Source organism: Alosa pseudoharengus, unplaced genomic scaffold, assembly GCF_046254945.1.
Source record: "Alosa pseudoharengus isolate Yale_2024_CS ecotype anadromous, Long Island Sound unplaced genomic scaffold, YU_APseudo_1.1 YU_APseudo_1.1_scf_18, whole genome shotgun sequence".
NCBI lineage: Eukaryota > Metazoa > Chordata > Actinopteri > Clupeiformes > Clupeidae > Alosa > Alosa pseudoharengus.
In genome coordinates, this window is record NW_027468650.1 from 26885213 (window position 1) to 26908457 (window position 23245).

The 23245-nt window shown below is 45.2% G+C and overlaps 1 protein-coding gene across 1 annotated transcript in view; it reads right to left on the reverse strand.

Annotated features, from left to right (window-relative positions):
• Positions 1-23245, reverse strand: part of galnt11 (UDP-N-acetyl-alpha-D-galactosamine:polypeptide N-acetylgalactosaminyltransferase 11 (GalNAc-T11)) — a 35928-nt gene that overhangs the window by 6064 nt on the left and 6619 nt on the right. The window contains exons 2-10 of the mRNA XM_076290790.1: positions 22590-22916; positions 20825-20948; positions 17421-17587; positions 15260-15385; positions 14257-14497; positions 10721-10838; positions 8116-8268; positions 5013-5228; positions 2741-2845 (exon numbers count right to left, since the gene is read on the reverse strand). Of these exons, the coding sequence (XP_076146905.1) occupies positions 2741-2845; positions 5013-5228; positions 8116-8268; positions 10721-10838; positions 14257-14497; positions 15260-15385; positions 17421-17587; positions 20825-20948; positions 22590-22875 (1536 nt within the window). The 5' untranslated portion in view covers positions 22876-22916. The remainder of the gene's footprint in view (positions 1-2740; positions 2846-5012; positions 5229-8115; positions 8269-10720; positions 10839-14256; positions 14498-15259; positions 15386-17420; positions 17588-20824; positions 20949-22589; positions 22917-23245) is intronic.

Genomic DNA, 23245 nt, shown 5'->3' on the forward strand with positions numbered 1-23245 from the left:
TTTACTTTTTTATAAAATTTATAGGCTGATGCCTGGCAGCAACAATTGTGTTTAAATGTAGGTTAACCTGGGGCTGCGTGTTGGGAGACTCATGGTGTAGGACAATGACTTCTTGGCAACAATATTAAACCAACCAACAATAAAAATTATTAAGAAGAGCTATTTTATGAGTTAAATTGAAACAAAATTATACTGGCTTTTATGTGTCCGAATCTGAGGCCCAGCTATAAATAGAATCCCGGCAGTAATTTGAGGATATAAGTATGCACGTGTGTTTCACGACTTGTGCATTTGAGAGCGCTCTCTCAAGGCTGTAGACGATAATGTTTCATGTAGGGTTCATGTCAGTTAATATAAATTAACATTTAAAAACATGTTCAATTATATAATTTTTTTCATATATAAGTCGCACCTGATTATAAGTCGCAGGCCCAGCCAAACTATGAAAAAAGTGCGACTTATAGTCCGGAAAATACGGTACTTAATTTTCGATAAATTCCGATACATTTTCTGTGCCGTGCACATTCCATACAGTCTATGGTGTATTCACATTCTGAATGTTAACATATTTTACCAAAACGATGCTGTATAAAAGCCCGTCCTCCACCAGTTTAGGTGTGTGGTGTTTTAGGTGTTGAGACAGTGAGTGGAGCGAGGTAGGCTACACTTGGGTAGAGGTATTGGTGACTAAAAGGAAAAGCACGTCTGTTATATGGAAATATTTAGGTTTTATTAAGGATGACGTGTTACAAACACAGCGCCAAATGCGTCCTTCTCCACCGTGTTAAAATAAACAATTTCTTTCGTTATCGTTATAGGATCAGAAGATATCTGTCTTTCACTGTAAGGCTTGTATTTCATGATTTGCATTTAGCAAAAGCCCCAGACAGCAGCATAGAGGTAATCAGGATTCGTTATTTTGTAAAAGTTGTTTAGCCTACTTCGTTGGACTGTTTTGTAGATTAGATTTATATTATGCCCTTGGATGCATGCATGCATGTTTTGTATTGGGAAGGTATTCATTATCAAAACAGTAAACTCTTCTGTGGTGTCCCTGACCAGGACTCAGACTGAGCACATGGACATGGTCCCTGGGTGCCTTCTGTTGGCTGCCTACCTGAGAGTCACTGCTTGGATGGGGAAAAACATACCTTTGCCATACGACTATTATATAGTTATTACTACTAACTAGTTACTTACCCCTAACCCTAAAGAAGTGAGAGAGCAGTTATGTTAGGATGGAATTAATAACTATAGTGATATGTCAATTAAATATAATTTGTGTTACAACCTGGTACATTAATGAAGTCAAATAGCACCATAGACCACCATCTACAGTTCTACATTGCTGCCTTGACATTAAAGAATTACAACTTGTGCAGCATTGCACTGTCTCTTCCTACAAGCTTTAAACTTGGCTTGACTCATTCCCATAGATAGGGGTACTGATTGATAGAGGTTTTGGGATACTATGTTATGTTTCCAAGCTGATATTCACTTTGAAAACGGGTTCTTTTAAGGTGAAGATTGTTTTTTTTCATGTTCTAGTTCTGTTCTCTTACACTGTACAATAAGTATAAGTATAAGTATATATACTTTTTTGATCCCGTGAGGGAAATTTGGTCTCTGCATTTAACCCGATCGGTGAATTAGTGAAACACAAACAGCACACAGTGAACACACAGTGAGGTGAAGCACACACTAATCCCGGCGCAGTGAGCTGCCTGCTTCAACGGCGGCGCTCGGGAAGCAGTGAGGGGTTAGGTGCCTTGCTCAAGGGCACTTCAGCCGCGGCCCACTGGTCGGGGCTCGAACCGGAAACCCTCCGGTTACAAGTCCAGAGTGCTAACCAGTAGGCCACGGCTACCCAAAGTAGGCCATGGCTGCCCAATACATGTTCATTCTGACACTTCTGCCGACAGCCCATGAGTGTTGGCTTTCATTTGATACCATTTCTATGTATATGGTCCTTGTGGTTGTGGAGATATTCAACATTTAGTGTTGGTATGTCATGTTGAGCAGGAAACCAACAAATTGGCCTGAAATTGCTTAAAGTCATACACACAAAAAAAAAAAAATCAGCTTGTCAACCACCCTAATGATCATGCTTGCACATAAATTGGATTATATTGTCCATTAAAATGGACAAAAAAAAAACATTTTCTAAGCTGACAACCTGGCTAGAACACATGTTAAGGGGTTAAATATTAATACTGGATAGGTTGTATGCTTGTACCAAAAAGTGTCCGACAGAGTTTTAATATCAGTTTTGGCCCCCTGACTATAGTCATTAGGTCTCTTAGCTGTCCACTTTCATCAGGCCATATATAACCTAGGCTACAGTACATTATATTTTATATTGTTTATGTAGAAAATTATACATTTATTTCTGTAATTATACATTTACCCCCCCCCCCCCCCAACCCTACAGTCTATGCTTGCAGCAAGTAGAATGGAGAACAACATTAAATATTTAAATATCACAAGTTATATCGTTATCGCAGTACTCAATAATGTTATCGCATATCGCATGTTTTCACTAATATCGTGCAGCCCTAGTTCACAGCACATTTCCATCTGACGTCAACTCTACCTTCCTGAGGTTCCAAAAGGCACATGGTGCTAGTAGCCATGTATGCAGGAGTGCTGAAAATAGGCACGTGGACTTTCTGGGTGTCTCAGCATGACGTGTCCTGCATGTGTGTGTGTGTGTGTGTGTGTGTGTGTGTGTGTGTCTTACCTGTTCTCTGTCCAGTGGGTCACACTCTCTGACCACCACCGCTCCTCCCTTCTGGGTGGGTCTGCCCTGCGCCACCAGACACTTGTCAGCCAGAAGGCTCCGCAGCTGACCGAGAGAGACAGACAGATTAGATACGACTGAATAGGAAACAGCATATATTACAGTATGCATGCATGCTCCTACTTTCATATCTGTGTCTAGATTTCCTACATGTCCAGTGTGTAAATATGTCATGTTGCATATGACAAACACAGAATATAGCAAGTTCCAACCAGGGAACAATTCTGTCAAGCGACCCTCTCACCAGAAGTAGCGACACAGATACAAGAGGATTATATCATCTATGATCACATACAGATAATGTCATGATATTCAGACCCTCATGCATAATCCTCTTGTTTAGTAGTTTGACATTTTAACATACATTGAATATATATGTATTCTGAAACCAAGTACAGTCAACAAAGTCTTAATTTATGTCTTTATCATTAGCAAAAAAAACACTACTAGTGCTGCTAATTACTGATGGCTCTGTTGCTCAGGTGTGCCTGGGTATGTGTTAAATGTGGTACACCACACACACAGCATAATCAGCTGAGGTTTACGTCTGATTAGCCTCAGCGGTTAACCACATCAGTGGACAAACACAGCAGCGGGGTTCTCCTTCGTTAACGGCTCGCCAATCGATCAGTCACCACCCCCGTTCTCTCCTCCTTTCGCTGGGGAACACTCCCCCTGTGTAGCCCACTGGAGATGAGACAGCTCTCTCTCACAGTCTTATACCACACTGCCCCCTACTGTTCTCAAAGTGGAATCACACTCCTCAGGAGAGTTTCAATTTCATGTGTTTACCAGAGAGCTGTGTGTGTCTTTCTTTCTGTAGCCAGCAGATGGCAAACTTGAGTTGCTTTAAACTGAGGCTACTGCACAAAGAGGAGTGGAGCCAGCAATGCAATGTGTTTATTGTAGGGCTGTAACGATACACCAACCTCACGATTCGGTTTGTATCACGATTTTTGACCCACGGTTCGATACGAATCTCGATTTTTCTTTTTTTTTCCCTTTTTTTTTTTTGGGGGGGGGGGGGGGGGGTAGACATTTTATTAAATAACATTTTAATAGCCTCCCTTAGAACACCAGAGGATTACAATATAATATATCTATTATTTTATATCCTGATATAAAAATATTTGTCTGAATGACATATTTATGACAGCACACTTTATGCAGATTAGCCTATAGCCTAGGCCTACTATTTTTTATTACAACTCTACCTCTATAATTCAGCTGTCTGGTTGAAGCCTGGAAATATTGTAAACAAAGTAGCATATAGCTTAGCCTATCATAGTCTACTGATTGGACTGTTCAGTTTCCCCATGTGTGTTTAAGTTTCAAGGTAATACTTGTTCTCCTTGGGACAGGCCCTTTTGGGAAACGTTGGTATTGAGATGATCAGTCAACTTCAATGCAAGAGTTTTAAACAAATATGTGCAGCATGCTAATGATGCTAAGCGGATTTAATAGTAATTTAGCTAGTCGTCTATGCGTCCTTGCTTTGTGAGAGGGAGGGAGCGCGAGAGAGAGCGGGGCAAGGAGAGGGGGTTTACTTCTATACTGTTTGGTAAAGTTGCACACATAGTCTACAATGAAAGCAAGGAGAGGTATGAAATTATTATTTATTTATTTATTTGTTTTTGGACAACGTAGGCTACCGATAAGTAAAGCGGGAGTTGTGGGTTGCTTTTGCACTGCGTGAAACACTAGAAAGGGTGTATCGCGATTCTGCCTTTTCACATGGCGACACAGTATCGTGGATATGAATGTCGCGATTTCGGTTTTGAATCGTAAATCGTTACAGCCCTAGTTTATTGACTTGATTTGAGGAGACATAAATAAATAAACAAATATATTAATATGGGACCAAATTAGTGCTCTCTTTTGGGTCTCTGCCTGCATGCCTACTGGTTTTCATGCTAAATTTTCATGCATATTCATATATTGATACATATATTTATATTGATCCAGGCTCAATTGTATATATATATATATATATGGAACCAAATATGTGCTCACCTATGTGCCTACCTACCTATTCATTTCCCCATTTCTGTGTGTGGTGTTGTGTGTGGTGGTGGTTGGTGTGTGGGTGTGTGTGTATATATGTGAGTGAGAGTATACACAGGCAGCCTGGCCTCTTCTCTCACTCCGCAGTTGAGCCTTACGAGAGCTCTCCGTGAGGCGCGTGGGGGCGGGCAGTGCGTGGGCATCTTACCCGTCCCTTCTGCAGGACCTTGGGCCTCTTCATGCCCTTGTTGACGAAGACAGGCTGCTGGGGCTTGTTGTGGGCGCTGAGCTGCATCTCGGGGTAGATGTTGTCCAGGTACCACTTGAAGCTGTGGCACTGCAGTCGCTTGCGCAGCGCCACGCGCTCGCCGATGTCGCCGTAGTCGCGGTTACGCAGCTCGGGGCGCAGGGCAAAGTACTGCTCCTGTCAGACGAGAAGGAAACAGCGGTCAGTCTGACCACACACCTGTCCACCTGAGTCTGCTCACACTACAACACTACCAAATCTGATCAGGCCATCAGTAGTACAGCATTCATTTATGTTAATATTTACTTTTTTATTGTTTTTATAGTTAGACAGTTCACATATTTAAGTAACTGAGCTGTGAAAATGAAGAGGTGTGGATTAATACAGGACTGTTGTGACTTTCCAACCATGTCCACTAGTCTCACACACTCCATGATATTTATTAGTTATTAGTTGATGGCTACAAATTCAATGGTTTAAACAGTGTCTCCAAGCAACAGCTTTTATTTGTATGTCCGTCCGTGACTGTGTGTGCAAATGTCCCAGAAGACCATAGAGATCTTTCTTCACCACATCAGACAGCAACCACCACACACTCATCACACCACACAAAAGAGCTTCTGTACACACACTCTGTGCCCCTGATCCAGAGGTCAGGTAGTCCGTCAGTGGCGTTGTCTAGGGGCAACCAGCAGTGTGTGTGTGTGTGCGCGTGTGTGTGTGTGTGTGTGTGCTGTGTCAATACACACCACACTCCCCATAGCTGGGGCTGGGGTTTGGGTTCCCAGCCATGTGTGAGTCATCCCGCTCTGGTTCAGATCCATCGTAGCTCTCTCTCTCACACACTTTCTTTCTTTTTCTCAGTACTATCAGAACAATGATGAGGTGAATCTTTGTAGACGAAGGTTGTGTGTGTGTGTGTGTGTGTGTGTGTGTGTGTGTGTGTGTGTGTGTGTGTGTGTGTGTGTGTGTGTGAGGCTGGGTGTGTTATTGGGGATGTTTAAATGACTGCGTGTTTGAGAAAAGAAATGGCACAGGTGTGCACTTGTCTTTGTGAATGTCTGAAAATAGGTTTTGTGTGAGAGACCTACCACTGTGTGTGTGTGTGTGTGTGTGTGTGTGTGACAAGAAGGTGTGAATATTTCAGTGAGAATCTGGAGACAGAAGCACACCACCCCTTGAGGTGTTTCGCTCCTCTCCTCTCACTCCCCCCTCTATTTTTAAACCCTTTTCAAGTCCTCTCTCCCCCCACACTTTCTGTCGATCCCACTCCCTCAGTGATAAACGCAATCACTTCATCTCCTCAAAGAAAACAAGCAAGAAAACTATTTACACTTTTTGGAGAACAAACAAAAGTGTACTGCGGAATCACATCAAAATTGCGACGCAAAAAACAAAAACAAAAAACAATTTAAAAATAACTACAAATCAAATTCTGAAACTCTGCTTCTGCTAAGAAGCCAAGAGGAGAGAATATCCGAGCCGTAAGCACAACAGCAGCAATTACCCATTCGCCTCAAATTTGGGTCGATTTCTCTCAGAGAATGAAAACCAATTACCGCGGGTCTTTGTAGCCGATCTGCGGTTTCGTCAGGGGTGCAATTAAAAGCGTGGGTGGGGTGGTGTGTGTGGAGCGAATGGAGAGGTGCGGAGGTAATTGTAGCAGTACTGCGGTGGCTGTTCTGCCTGCGTCGCCGGGAGGCATGGGGGGCCCTCGAGGGCCGGTTACGCAACCCTGCGGTACACTCCAGAGACACGTGATCCTCCACGCAAGCCTGTCGCCTGGAGACCAGGAGCTAGTGGCTACAAATCCCGACGACTCCTCCTCTCTCTCACACACACACACACACACACACACACACACACACACACACACACACACACACACACACACACACACACACACACACACACACACACACACACACACACACACACACACACACACACACACACACACACACACACACACACACACACACACACACACACACACACACACACACACACACACACACACACACACACACACACACACACACAGGGAATATATTTTCTGTTGAAGAGCAGCAGCAGCAGCAGCAGGAGGAGGAGGAGGAGGACCAGCTGTGTTTTTCTCCCTCAAACTGCCACAGCATCTCCTGACGTGTCACGCAAGAGGATAGCCTGATTGGCTCCATTTATCTGTGCCCCGGTGACACCACAAGCACACACACAAACACACACCTGCAGTTGGTGACCCCAGTACTCTGGTCTGGCTTCGTTTATGCATGCGTTCGTTTATTCGGTGTGTGTGTGTGTGTGTGTGTGTTGCGCCATCTCCCACTAATGGAGCCCACGCATGACTACATCCATATCCACCTGTCTCCCATTAACCAAACAGCCCAGATAACGCAGTCGCAATCTGTTTTCACTTTCTGTGAGAGAGACAGACAGCGAGACATTAATACGCATCCAACCATTACAAGGGCTTAGTCCAGCAATTACATTCTGACAAGCGGACATCTCGCTAATAAGAAGCAACCCTAACGCACCAATGTCAGCAGTCTTGTATGACTCATTATGTTCTGTCTGACTATCTCCATCTCTCTCTAGCTCCGTCCCTCCCTCTTTCTCTCTCTCTCTCTCTCTCCCTCCCCTCTTCTCTTCTCTCTCCTCCCTTCTCTGGCAGAGAAGCGCGTTAAAACCCATAATCAGCTCTGCATTAACTAGAATTTGTCTCGCGTGCTGAGAGCGATGTTTTGCGGCTCGTCAGCTTGTTTTCCCTGTGAGCCGTCATGGATGCCATCTGCAGACTCCCAGAGATGCAGATGCAGAGCGGGTGCACGCCCGTGACCCATCAGGAGCTAGAGCTGGTGCAGCTTTAGCCCGTTGCTCGGTCACTTTGCTGGGTTACTGCACTCACTAATGGGAATGGGTCCATTCAGAAGCACGCAATGCCAGTGTGGTGGCAAAGGTCACTTTTTTCCTAGGGTGTGTGTATGTGTGTGTGTGTGTATCTATAATCATATCTGTACATGCAATATGTATTTGTGTGTGTGTGTGTGTGTGTGTGTGTGTGTACCTTGTAGTCGTCCATCCAGACGTGTGCCAACCTCAGGGAGTTGTGGGCCATGGTGTCCTGACCCCCGGGGGAGCCGTACGGCCGTCTCTTGCGGAAGATGTGGCCCACCCGCGAGCAGGGGATAATCAGCAGCTGCCCCCCACACATCCAGATCTGCAACAGAAGAACACAGCTGGTATTACACACACACACACAGAGGTACACAGTACACACACAGATCACTCTTCAAGGAAGCCAGAAACTGATCTCCACACACACACACACACACACACATCACTCTTCAACGAAGCAATGAAGTTTTCTCTGCACACACACAGAGATATGGTTACAGCACCCCAGGTGCAGGGCTAAGGTCTGTTTACTGATACAGTGCTTGTTCATTCTCATTCTCCTCATCTCTCACTCTCTCTGCAGGGTGTGTGTGTGTGTGTGTTTAAGTGAGTGTGTCTGTGTGTGTGTGTTTATGTGCGTCCGTCTGTGTGTGTGTGTGTGTGTGTGTGTGTGTGTGTGTGTGTGTGTGTGTGTGTGTGTGTGTCTCATGTTCTGGATCATCTTTCAAGCTAGAGGTCATTGATGCCAGGATTTTCTCTAAACCTAAATCCCTTCAATTTTCCGGCCGATTTCAATTTGAGATGACTTTACACTGTCATGCCTCAACCTGCTATGTCTCCACCTGCCAGAAGATGCCGTCAAAACCGCCAAGCCCCCAGGGAATCAGCGTGGGGATGCCCAGTCAACCAGAGCATGCCAAGCCCATGTCAAGCCACACCGGGAGACCCCGTGGCAGGTGATCAGTACACTCACCTGTGCCTTTTTAAGTCCCTTGTGTCAGTGCTTCTGTGCTCGGCCATGACTGAGTCAGACAGACTCTTGACTACCCTGCTCGCTTGCTCAGCGCTGCATTTGCCTCTGGAAGAATTAACCTTATTTAGACTCTGCCTTTGAATTTACCTCCCTTGTGGCCACAGCAGGCGGCCTGTAAGACTTTCCTTTGTTGTTGATGGACTTTTGCGTTTGTTATCTGAAAAACACTTAGCTGAAGAGACTGCCTCTGAAAACCTCTGAGGACATTGTTTAAGTTCAAGAATAAAACTTACCCGCTGAATTGTAATCCTCTTGTCTCCTGCATTTGTGCTCTAATGGTGTTTTAAAATACACTCCACAAAAACATGCATGTGCTTATACACACACACGCCCGCCAATTTGGGTCAGCCACCCACTTGAATGTCCCTGGGTACCACAACTCCCTATCTACACTAGGGGCTGGAGTGACGGGGTGAGGAGAGGGAGAGGGAGAGCCGTGTGTGTGTGTGTGTGTGTGTGTGTGTGTGTGTGTGTGTGTGTGTGTGTGTGTGTGTGTGTGTGTGTGTGTGTGTGTGTGTGTGTGTGTGAGTGAGTGAGTGTTTCAGCTCTGGTTGGCGGGTGCAGGCGGTGAACGTGATCGCTTGGGATCCTCCTCAGAGGTCCTGTCAGCATGCTTTTATTTCAGCACCTCTCATGGGGACAGATCCGGAGCACTATTAAAAACCAGCCGTGCTGAACAGGCCACAGGGATGGATGGATGGATGGGTGAGAGAGAGAGAGAGAGAGAGAGAGAGAGAGAATGTGTGTGTGTGTGTGTGTGTGTGAGAAAGAGTGAGAGCGAAAATAAAAAAAAGAGTGTGAAAGAAAAATGAGAGGAGAGAGGGAGAGAGACAGAGAGAAATAAGAGTGAGTATGTTTGTGTGTGTGAGAGAAAGAGAATGAGTGTGTGTGTGTGTGTGTGTGTGTGTGTGTGTGTGTGTGTGTGTGTGTGTGTGTGTGTGTGTGTCAGTGGTAGACGGTGTTCCAGTAAAAACTGCTGCATTAAGACTTCAGAGACTTTTTAGTCACTCCTTGAAGTTTTTCTGCAATTTAAACAGTTCTTTATTTTTCCTTTGCAGATTCAATTCCCTTATCAGATGATAGATCTGCTCTTTCATCATTTTAACCAGCTGGCAGAATTTTCTTTTACTTGGTGGTCAAACTGGACACCAAAACATCACAAGATACCCTGTTTCTTTGTGTGTGTGTGTGTGTGTGTGTGTGCGGCCGACAGAGTTGAATAAAACCAGAATTGCAAGGTTTTTCCATTTATTCCACTGAAAGAGAGAATAAAATGGGCAGATGGACACACACACGGCAGCAGGGAAGGACTGCTGAATGCACTGCTGTTTCACCGGCTTCACGCGTCTCGCCCTTGGCAGTGTGTTTTATTTGATTTGAAGCTGCGAATGCCAATGTAAGGGTAATGAAGGAACGCTCCCAGCCAAATGACCCAAAACAAGAGCAAACGCACTAACCACAGTTGCTGTTGGCCACCAGGCAAGGCCTCGGAGGCTCCTGGAGTACGTGTGAGCACATTACTGTCAGTTTCAGGGTGAATGTGAGTGCATGGCAAGCTGTCATCTCCGACCGAGTGCACACCAAGCCTTCTATCCACTTAGCCTGCACAGCCTTTTAGTTTAGTTTAGTTTAGTCTTTTAGTATACCACACATGTCTGTGTCTATATGCATCTGCAAGTGATGTTGGTGTGCATGTACTATACACATACAGTGTGTGTGTGTGTATGTGTGTGGTCTTTACCCTGAATGAGATCTCCAGGTTCTCTCCTCCCCAGATGTCCATGCCGCTGTCGTACTGGCCCAGTTCGTTGAAGTAGCGGCGGTCCATCGCAAACAACCCCCCTGCCATGGTAGGAGACCTGCACGGAGAGAACACAGACACACACAGACATCAGAACCTCAGGGGGTCACTCACTTCACTGCCACTGAATAATGTCAGGGCCAGACCAAATCAATCGAGTGAGCAATCAGTCAGGCTCTCTGTGACCTTGAGATGACAAATGCACACAGGGGGGCATTGGTCTCATACTGAGCGAAAGACACATCAACAACCCACATATCCAGGGCAACTCGATTACAGTTACGTCATCAACGCTGCTTCAAATGAGCTGAGAGAAAAATGATGCCTGTGAAGTGATTTCGAAATGGGAACAGTCATGAAATATGGATGGCCCAACAATATTTCATAACTCTTCTGAGACGCGGTGTTTTGACACAACATGCTATACAACCTCCTTTGGCTTGCGCTGAATTAAACAGTGCAGGTCACAGACCGTCACACATCAGCCTCAGTGTCTTCTAAATCAAACAGCTTAAGAAGCTCAAGTTCACAGCCTCGACTGAACTGTTCCCAGACCAGTTCCCAGGACACACCATGGGCACCAGGCAGATCCGGAGGGGGGTAATCTGGGTCATCTCGGCAGACTGCAGCACCAGCCTTGAGCGCCAGTCTGTCTAAAAGAAGCCGCCGCGCGTCATGTGAGCCTGTGCCATGCGTCTCGGTTCAGACGGAAAAAAGGGCCAACAGCCAGCTATTCCAGCTCAGCGCCTGGGGATTCCCCCGCTTCTGTTGGAGACGGCAGGGAGGAAGAAATGGAAGATGGAGGGTGAAGGGTGGGGTGTGTGTGTGTGTGTGTGTGTGTGTGTGTGTGTGTGTGTGTGTGTGTGTGTGTGGTGGGAGGGGGTTGGAAGAGCGGCTCTAGATTTGCTATGTGATATACAGATACTCAGACTGTCAGTCAGACCTCACACTAGACAACGATGGTTCAAATGTGGTGTAAAGATTAGGAGAGGAGAAGTGTGCAAGAAACACGGTTTTATGAACAGATACATACATCACAGAGTGAGAGAGAGAGAGAGGGAGAGAGAGGGAGAAAGAAAGAGAGAAAGAGTTACAGACAAACTAGATAGAGAAGGCACCCATGTGGGAGGGGAGAGGGATATGACTGAAAAGGGATGGGAACGGAGATAAGGCTGAAATGTGCCAGTTCTATTCAAATGGATTCAAAGCCACTCATCTCGTCTGGCTCACAAATGGCCCCGAGGAGCACGGAGGTCCGCAGGGTCAGCTGATGCACCAAGGGCCAATCAGAGTGCATTATCGGCAAAAACTCACTAGCCAGAGAAACCACTGGCAGTACCCCAGGTACTGGGCATTGGTTCAGAGTCACTTGGACGAGTGCTCCCACACACGCACACGCACACGCACACGCACACGCACACGCACACGCACACGCACACACACACACGCACACACACACACACACACACACCTCAGGCAATTCAATTTGCACATTCATTCAATGAATTGAACAAGGTGTATCTGGTCAGAGGGCAAATCAATGTTACCTTGTTTACACATTCCTAGAACTGAATAGCCTGAAATCCCAAAGCCTGCATAGGCAATCACAAAAATCCGTCAATACCTGGTTCATATTCATTGCATCCGATGGCAATGAATATTGAATTTACACCAATAAAGCCTGGAGTCTGAAAATAAATGCTAATTCACAAACCACAAAATCACCGGAAGCACTACTTTTATTTCAGCTGCTAAAAATTTCCTTGCTAGCACAAATGAGGATGCTTACTCCCAGCAGAGATTTACAAAAACATAACAGTCAAATAGCTTTAACTTGGGGTCACATGTATCCCACAGGACTGACCCGTTTAGACCCCATCACACCCCACCAGGAGACTGGAAGCTGTTTTTTTGTTTGAATCTAATCCTATAGGATTGCCCAAGTTATCCGTATTTTGTACACGCTTTTATCAAGAGCAACACGGACTCCCAAACCCAGGCTGACCACAGCTACCACTGCTCCACTAAACTCGTGTTGAAAATCTCTGGCCCGCTCACTGATGCTACCACTAATCCCACCTCACCCAGGGCTGCACTCAAAATATCCATATTGCGATGAGATATTGTGGCGTAGACCTGTATCGATACAGCTACTGTATTGCTGTATCTCTCTGTGGGCCTGAATTACAATCTCTAGAGGCCTGATGTGTTTTTATCACATAAGCTGTTTTTAGGTCATTTTCACTACCTTTATTCAGGATTTATTCTGGTGATTGTAAGTGCCACACACACATATTATATGTTGTTTTTTTTATTGATTTTGTTTTGATTTTTAAAGAATTAAAATATAAAAAGCGTATTATAAAAAATCGTATATTTCGACATGTATCTCACCACGGCAAGCTCATAGCTCTACATGCATTTCATGTGTGTGTAGGGCAGACTGTCCTGAATCTGGCAATAGCCATGGTGGAGGGATTCTCAGGGGCTGAGCAATTTACAGACATATATGGTGTGCGCCTTACAGAAATAAATGCCATTTTTTATTTAATGATGACCTTTCTGCGCTCCATATCTGTGACACGAACTGATCTGACCTGACTTGACCCGAGTTTACGTGTTAGCCTGTGTGTGCCTATGGTGTCTGCACTCATGATTCTCTACTTTTTACTTCATTGCCATGAACAAAGTAAAGGGAAAAAAGGTGTTTCTTTGTCGAACAAATTGGGATGCAATGTGAGCCTTGAATTGGATGCCATGCAGGAATTTGCTAGGATCTCAAAACCGGATATGAACATTCTTTGCCATAAAACACACATTAGCGTTGGATTATAAACATGCTTTGCCACAAAAAGACAAAAACGTGAGGTAAGTCATACCTCATATAAAGTTATTATTTTGCTGTCACTTCATCTGTTTTCATAAGCCAGAAGGATCGACATACTTGGTACCAATGGATAGCCCTGAGTCTCCTCTTTCATCTGATGCTTGCCATATCTATGCGTTCACGGGTTCGTGAGTAATTCAAACGAGAGTAATGGGTGCGCAGGTGAACGCAGATAAGTATAGACTGTAAATATGATGCAATTTGATTTAATTTCATTATTTATTTATTTTTTCATACTTTAACGTACAGACAAGTGCGTGGTCTCGTTGGAAAGCCCCACTTCTGCTCTGTCACGCAATACAGATGGACTGCGATAGACAGTTGCTGAGCAAGGTAACAGAAGAAAGGGTGTGTTTTTTGACGCACTTTGCGTCAATCGGGTTCTAAGGGTTAAGTTGCGCAATCCTTAGGGTCTTCACTGATCTATAAAATTACAGGGAATAGCTGTTAAAGAGAATTATGTGTTGGACATGGTCACTATTCAGAATCAACATCTTGATACGATATGTATTGTTTCATGTTTTCTGCATCATGAGTCCTAATGGTATCGTAGGCTTTCAGGGAATTCCCTGACTTCCCTCCTCCTCACCTGAAGGGAGCGTCAGGGCCGCTGAGCTCGGCGGCAGGTACAGGGTCCCACTTGAAGTGCAGCCCCCAGTTGAAGCCGCCGCGCACGATGGGCGAAGGGCTGTAGACCAGCGTGTCGGCGCTGATGATGTCGATGACGGGGCACACCACCGTGTGGCGGTTCTCCTTGATGGGCGCCAGCAGCGGCTGTAGCCAGGCCTCGTTCACCTCGCAGTGGCTGTCCAGGAACACCAGCACCTCGCCTGCGGCAGGGACGAGAGCCACCGCAGGAAACGTTATTTTGACCACACGTAATACTCAGCCAAAGATTTGTGTGTCAGAGGATGATTGCTGGCTTTGTGTGTGTGTGTGTGTGTGTGTGTGTGTGTGTGTGTGTGTGTGTGTGTGTGTGTGTGTGTGTGTGTGTGTGTGTGTGTGTGTGTGTGTGTATGTGTGTGTCTAGCTGAAGCGCATTACGCGATGGGACATTAAGTGTGTGTGAGTAATAATGCAGCTCACTCACCTGTGGCATGTTAGCCACTGAAGGATAAAGCGTGTGTCTTTTTGTCTGTCTATCTGTCTACATTATGCCCACAGTGTGCAGTGTTACAGGGAAGCTACAGCAGGCGCATTACTGAAGCGTTCTGTTTGCGTTGCGTCTGCTGCAACAATTAGCTTCCACTGTAATCAATGGAAGTAGCTACACCAGACGTGATAGTGGTGCATACGTGTGAAAAAAATAGACCAACATAATAAATAAATAAAATAAATAGCTTCCCTGTTAGGTGCCAAAGTCTCAGGTGTATGTGTGTGTGTGTGTCTATTTCCAGCTATTCTATTTCTGCTCAGTCACCTGTAATATGTAAGGCCCTGAAGGATTTGGTGTGTGTGTGTGTGTGTGTGTGTGTGTGTGTGTGTGTGTGTGTGTGTGTGTGTGCAACTGCATTGTTGCTCAGTGGTCTGGAGAATGTTTGGGGGAAACGGATCAGGTGCATTCGGTGTGTGTGTGTGCAGTGCTCACTCACCTGTGGCATGGGAGGCTCCGATCATCCTGCCCCTGATGAGGCCCTCTCGCTTCTCATTCCTCACCAGCTTCACCTTGCCCTTCAGATGCTGCTGTAGGTACGTGTCCAGATCCTCCTTCAGGTCAGCTAGAGACACACACACACACACGCAAGCTCTTACACAACAAGAGCAGAAGCCACTTTCCACCACTGCTGAAACCCTGCTCCGCTACTTCATTGTTTGCCTTAACTACATCAGTAATGTCAGGGAGTTCATGCGGCGCTGCCTATTACAGCTGAGCACTACCCTGCTGGGTTGGGCTCCATTTATATGCCCTGGTTTTCTAGCTGGGCCAGACCTGAACAGCAGCACATTTTCAAAAGCTTCAACCAACGAACACACAGCATGGCATAACACAAAAGGCTGTTTCCAGGGAACTGGAGACTCTAACAAGGGGACAAATGTGTGAGAAGCACACCATTTCAATAAGCGTTTCATGCTTTGAAGGTAAAAGCAGTGCAAGAGCTACATCACTGCAAGTCATCGCTATTTGTGAAATCACATGTTCTGTCTGGGAGAGTGTTTCTGCTGCACGTCGTACAGGGCTCGAAATTAGCATTCGCCAAGCACCAATGGCAAGTATATTTTTGTGTTGAAGGCTGAATTATGGCAGGTACGGCAACACTTTGGCGTGTGAAAAACGGCTGCTTATCAACTGCAAGAATAGTCAGTCTGTCACGTTAAAGTGGCTTGCCATATCAACTCCGCTTTGCATCGCTGTTTTGTTCGCCCAATGTTGATATGGTCAGGATTTATTTTCCGATAGGCTGTTTGCCAAAATGAGAAAATTAATCTTCAGGAGTCTTAAAGTTGTTTGGTTACCCTGTCATGCATCTGCTGAGAAAGCAACTAGATCGACAAACAAATAGAAGTTGAATGTTTCAGATGTTGCATAGAAAGCGCACAAACTACTCACGGAATGATATGAAAGACGTGATTCATAGCTCAAAACCCGTTGCCACGGTCATATTTTTGCAGTGGTCATTATAGCATAGATTACTGACCAAGATAGTAAGATCAACGTAATTTGTTCGCTCTGCTTCAACACTGTACATTATAGGCTACAAAATTATTGGACCTCCGAACATAGGGAAGGCCTGTTCATTTGAATGGAACTTGCAGTGGAAAATCTGCATAATATGCTAATGATATTTACTAGGCTTAGGCTACCTTCAAAATAGTTGAGAAGCATTGTTTAGTTTTGGCTGTTGAGAAGCATTGTATGGTTTTAAAAAATATGATTGGCTGCTAATTTTTTTCATCTACCAACCACTTTGTCTAGTAGGCCAAAAAGTTCATTTCGACCCCTGTATGCACGTATACTGTTCAACCACTGCAGCAGCCTCCTACACCTTCTGGAGCCCCACAATCGGTTCTGTTCAGCAGGACCCTGAAACTTTGGTAAAATCGGACCAACTCTTCCTCTGCAGCAGACGCCTGGAGAGGGAGATTAGCTCAGCTCAGCTCAGCTCAACTCGGGCTGTTGGCGAGCCGCCCGGGCGCACCGCTGCCAAAGTGCTATCTGACAGGCCGCTTCAGAGGCCCCTACTGCTTTCCCAATAGTTGAAATGACACCAGCATCGACTGCACTTATTAACTCGTACCAAGTAGGTCACACATAAAAGCCTGACAGCGTCGCCGATTCCACGAAAGTGACAGTCGAGTGGGACGGCTGGCGCTCATTGTTTGGTCTCTCTCTTTGTCTCTTTTCTTCCTCTTTCTGCTTTCCCATGTCGGGCAGTTTCATCATCTGTTCTTGCCATGCATTGTTCTAGAGGTCTTCTCCATCTGCATGATTGGTTCCTTATTTTTCAACCAGCCACATTTCTCATGGATTTTTCATGGCTTTCCTTCTCACTCACTGTCAAACTCGCTCCCAATCTTTCAATTTGATTGGAACATCAAGCTCTCTCTCTCTCTCTCTCTTTCTCCCTCTCCTATTCTTTCCATCTGTTGATTTCCTGATGTCTGTCTCTCTCTCTCTCTCTCATCCCATCTCTCCTCTCCCAGCAGTCCTTCCTTCCCTCAGCCGAGTGAGCAAACACAGCAGCAGACGTGCACCACCTCTGCAAACAGCTGACTGGAAGGGGGTGGGGGGTGTGCAAGGGGGAAATAACTTACCAAGCTCGCTGTTGTCGTCCACCAGGATGATCTCGTGCAGGAGGTAGGCGGGCGTGCGGTCCAGCACACTGTGCACCGTGCGCAGCAGGGCCGAAAGTGCCTCGTTGAAGAAGCAGATGACCACGCTGGCCGCCGGCAGAGCAATGGGATAGGAGCGCTCTTTACATCTGCAGAGGGACAGGGGGGAGGGGGGAGGTTAGAAGAAGTGATTAAATAGTGTTGCCGTGCTTGCTGTGATTAAATAGTCTTGCAGTGCACTTTCTTTGAATACCAATAGGAATCAGAATCATATTTTTGTGTTCATGAAACCTTTGCTTGTGATGTGAGATCTATTGATCCAAGTTCAAAAGAACAAGCCTTTCTGTCTGTGTCTGTCTGTGTGCACATGTAAACTTCTATGAACATGTGTAAAGCAAACACAAAGATGGGCCAACCAGCTTTTACAGAGTGCCAAAACCTGTACTTTAACCCAATGAAAAGGCCCTGTAAACCTGCGAAAAGTCCTGATTCTACAAACACCCACTCGTGCAGCAAGGTCACATGGCTAGAATCACCGGATCCCAGTAATGATTGCCAGGCCCGCCCTGGTCCACACTTCCAGCGCAATGGCCACAGTTCCAACACACGCACTTGAGAAGGAATCAATTCCCATCAGTGTCCTGTGTGAAGAGTGTGACTCGTATTGACGTGTTAGGTGAGGCGTAGAGATGCACACTAGTTTGGGTTGACCTCTAGGGATGCCACCATTTTGTTAGGGACACTGCTTAACATATTTAGTCATTTAGTATATTTAGTCATTTAGTATAGACCAGGGGTCTCAAACTCAAATGAGCTGGGGGCCAATTCTGCCAACGTCATCTGATTGGAGGGCCGGCTATTTCTGAAAATGCAATGTTCTTTTTTTCAAATACCACACAAAACTGCAAACAGCAAGTGCAAGTGTTTTTATCTAGTTTTAGACACCTGTGCTAGCAACCTTAGCTTATAAATAAAATAATTATAAAATAAATATTAATACAAATTATAAAACAAATGAAAAGCATAACAACAGGTATGTGTGTGTTTCACACCAAATAAAAATAGTTTAAGCAACACCATTGGATTTTTATATCAAAATGTCAAAAGGCCATGGCTTGAAAGTGGTCAGAGATAAAGTCCTACTGTAAATGTAAAAATCTTTGAGTAAAACAAAAAGTTTATGAAGGGGGTAAATTTACCCATCTAATTTGCCACTGGATGGCAAGCACCTCAAATTATGCATCTTTCAATAAATACTGGATGAACATATTTGAGCAGGTTTACTTTACTTTTTTCATATTACCCACATAACAAATTAACAGGAAAACACCTAAGATGTATACCAACACCTAAGATGTATATGGTTTCTAAACCACAAGGCCTACAATAAAGTATTCTGGTTAAATCAGTTCCTATCGCGGGTAATCTGAGTACCCAGAAGTTCGCATCATATTGCAGGTGACTTTGTAGTTTAGAGCCCTATTTCTACCATGCTGTCTGTACCACGTCCATTACGGACACTATCATCACGATTACCACTGCAACCTCCAAGCTATGTTGGGCAGAGGGTCGAAATAAGCATGGTATGCCATGCTTATTATGCCGTCGTATACACGCACCTCCATTCAATAGACGATCGATCATAATCTCCAAAAGGATATTCTCCTTCAGATTTAGAATAGGTGAATAACATAGCCTACCTAAGACTTTATCACACGTAAACGTTTTTCAACATTTGGTGTAGGCCTATTTCTGCTTAATTTCTGCTTCAATTTATGCAACACTATGGCCTGCATCGCTTCCGCGTCATTACAAATGCACGTCTTTGTGTTTCTCGCGTGTAATACAAGTATTTCCTGAAAACTTTGCGCAGCGATTTTGGGTTTGAATTAAGATCTGGATGTCTAGCACATAGTGGAGCAGAGTACAAATGAGATTTGTCACCGTACTTGGAACTATCGTCTATTTTAATCAGTATCGTTGTTTGTCACAATTAAAAAGTCTCAAGGGCCGGATTACGTTATTATTTTGACATACGTCGCGGGCCGGAATTGGGCCGGACGCGGGCCGGGTGTTTGAGACCCCTGGTATAGACATATATATATAGAACACATAGTCCATGCTCGACAGAAAAGCTGTCTGCTGGGATTCATACCCATCAACACTTGCAAAATCACACGTAAAACTGCCACGTGCGTCCTCTATGGTATAGCTCAATCTCTCTCCCTACATGTGAGAATTTGACTTTGACTTCGCTATGCATCACAGTCAAAACTGCACACTGCATCTTGAAGGCTCGAAGCCTTGAAGTGCATGACGGTCACAGTTCACTGGAGCTTTCACGCCCATCTTTAGAAGTGTCAGTCACCCAGGCCTCCCCCAGGATCCCACAAAGAGAAGCTCTGCACCGCATGCCTACAGGTAGCACCCACACGGTGGCTTCTTCATTCCTAAGGTCTAGGGAATTCTAAGCACATTTTAATCATGTCTCATGTCATGTCGCTCGCTGTTCACATTTGGTCCACTGAATCAAATTACTAAAATTGACATGGTTGGCTTGTGCACTGGCAAGTGAGCCTGATGTTGACCTGAGGGAGTAATTTAATATTACAGAGCAGGAATGCATATTGATAGCAGGAATATGTTAGCATGATCTGAGTAGGAGTGGTGCGGAATACCTTTAGAAGGCTCCCACATAACGAAAAACCCTTTTTTTTTTATCTCACTTTAACCTGGCAGCTGAACCAGCTACTAGAGGACCAAAAATGAGAGCTTAAGATACACACAACACACAGTCATATACGCACTGAGAGAAAGTGGAATAGAACATTATGTCCAATATTCCAATATATGGTTTAATGTTCTGCATTATGTCCAATATTCCAATATGTGGTTTAATGTTCTGCATTTCTCATTAGTAGGTCACTTTGATACTAAAAGTATGATTCTATGTAATGACTGTATGATATCTGTACTGTCTCTGTGTATATCTCTGTGTGACTGTATTTAGAGATAAGTGGGAATATCATGACTTTGCAGTGTTTTACTGTTCTGCATGGCTGCGTCAGTAGCTATCTGCTCCGGATTGCCAGGTTGCCACTAATCAGGGTCTGATTCAGTGTAGTCCACGTGAGATGGGATGCCCAACGCCATCTCCCGTCAGCCTGGAGGGCTACTTAAACCCTAACTATTTCCTTGTATAGTTAGAGCAGCTGATGGATCTTTATGTGAAGTCATGCTGTCTCTCCCTTGATGCGCATCATTGTAAATAAACTCATAAATTCATACTATTGGTCTGACTGGGTCTCTATTAAATCTATGGTATCAAAATTACCATCAGCACACACCACATACACACACACACACAGACACACACACACACTGACTTGTCATTCCTGGTGTCGGGCAGGTCCCTGTGGTAACCCAGGCGATTGCTGATGAGCACGTTGAAGGCGTGCTTGTGGTAGCCCATGTCCCGCACTTCCTGATCTTGCTCGTTAAAGATCATACCTGCAGAGGTAGAAACATCAACATCAGGTGAAGTGATAAGAGAAACTGATCAAAGCTCTCTTAAGTCTCCATGGAGCTCTTCTGTGGCTTTTGTGCTATACACAAAAGCTGGTGGGTGCTTGAGTAATGAGTGGACTGAGCTCATCCATCTTTGCAGAGCAGTTTTTTAAATCTCTTACATCTCATGTTCGGGGGTGGATAGAGAGTTGCTATGGAAACAGAGCAGTCCCTTTGAAAGCCATGGACATGGGCTTCAATTGACCCCGGCCATAAGAAATCCTTAGCATTGAACCCACACACCAGATTAGACTGGGACGGACGGACAGACAGACAGACAGACAGACAGACAGACACAGACACACAGACACACACACACACACACACACACACACACACACACACACAGACACACACACACACACACACACACAATCTGAACATCTTGCTCCAATGTGTTTGACAAATGACATCAAAAAAATTCTCCTTTTCTGCCAACTTTTTTCCTCGCTCTTCAAATTCATGTGTCTTTTTACAGTTTATTTCAAATCACTCAAACCTCAGTCCGTCGTTAAAACACTGTTTCGGCAGGCAGGGATGATCTTGGACAGACTGCCGGCATTTAAAAAGGCAGCCTGGGAGGTGTCATGAGCAATCGCCGCTCTCTTTTCAGTCCTTTCTTAATGAGCGACCATGGGAGCTAAATCAACACACCACGTCTCAGCACTGATCTATAATAGGGACGGGGCTTGTCAGGCCGTCAAGGCCCATTCCTGAGACGGAGAGCGCGCAGAGCTGGGAGAACTCATTATTTCAAATGTGTACAGCTCCGAGTCTTGACAGCCATGATGCCCATCAGAGATTGCTAGAGGTGTGCAAATACACTGCCTGAAAAAAATCGCATTAATCGACTACCCCTGGTGACAATCTAAATTAGTCTCACACCACCCCCCCCCCATCACTGTGCAACTATGGTAACGAAATTCATAAACTGAATTCAGAGTGTCGAGCGTTTTCACAGGTAAGACGCCTGAAGCAGGATTTGTACATCTTCAGAAAGTGGATGAGAAACTGAACTGAAAAGGCTGAGAAACTTTATATGCACTTTTACATTACAGAATTACAAACAGACAATAAAGTTTGACATTTTGACAAATGTTCACATCTTTCCTGCCTGCAGCTAAAGAGACGCCACGACAATCTTGTTTTGAAGTTTCACTGCACTGTAAGAAGTGAAAGCTGCATACTGTGAATAGCATCTGTTGCAAAATTTCCCATGGCCACAAAACTCAGCGGCACCAGGAAACTTTTTAAACATTCATCTCATTTGGCCACAAAATGTGGCACCAATTACATTCATGTTGGCTAGAGTAATAGAGCTGCAAAACTCTGAGTGTCATTTCATCTATTTTACATGCACACTAAGCCATCCTCCCACACACACAGGCAGACACATACAGGGCAGGCAGGCACAGGCACAAACACACACACACACACACACACACACACACACACACACACACACACACACACACACAAACACACAATGAAGTGCCTTCTTCATTTAGCTTTACTTGAGCCTTTAGTTTTACAATGCAAGTCTAAAACCATCAGCACAGAAACTCAGCCCTAGCCTAAACTCACCCATCTCTGGCGAGAGGTCGGCTGCCTTCCAGGCGTTGGCGCCTCCCTTCCCCCCCTCGCGGTGACCACCGGCGGCGCCCTTGTCCCGGTCGCGCCGCTGCTGGGCCCCGGGGCCGCGGGTGTAGCGTGGCTGGAGCCGGTGTGACTGAGGCCCCTGGACGGGCACATGGTGCAGTGAGACCTGGCTGTCCTGGCCCAGGCTGAAGTAGAGGAAGAGGAGGATGGACCACGTCACGGAGGTGAAGAAGCAGCCATAGCAGAAGTAACGCAGAGTGACGCTGCCCATGGTCGCCCTAGCAACATGGTCGGCGGCCCATCTCTATAACCCTATGGAGAAGAGAAAGAACAAATGACACATCAGCACAAGACAAACAAATGCCTTTGCAGTTACACAGCAACCATTTTAAGCAATACATCATCGACAACAATGTGCCAAGGTGTGCATGTGCTCTTCATTCACTGACTACAGAGATAAGCTTCAGGAGTCTTGGAGATACGTGTTCCAAATGTGTGACTAACTGGACTGTTTTGGAAGGCAGTCTTCTTCCACTGACTCATGTCCAGTTTCACGTGAATAAAAACGTGGACACATGAAAAATAACCAACAGCTACAGGAAAAAAATGCTTCTGTTTCCCTGGAGAATAGAAATAGCCCT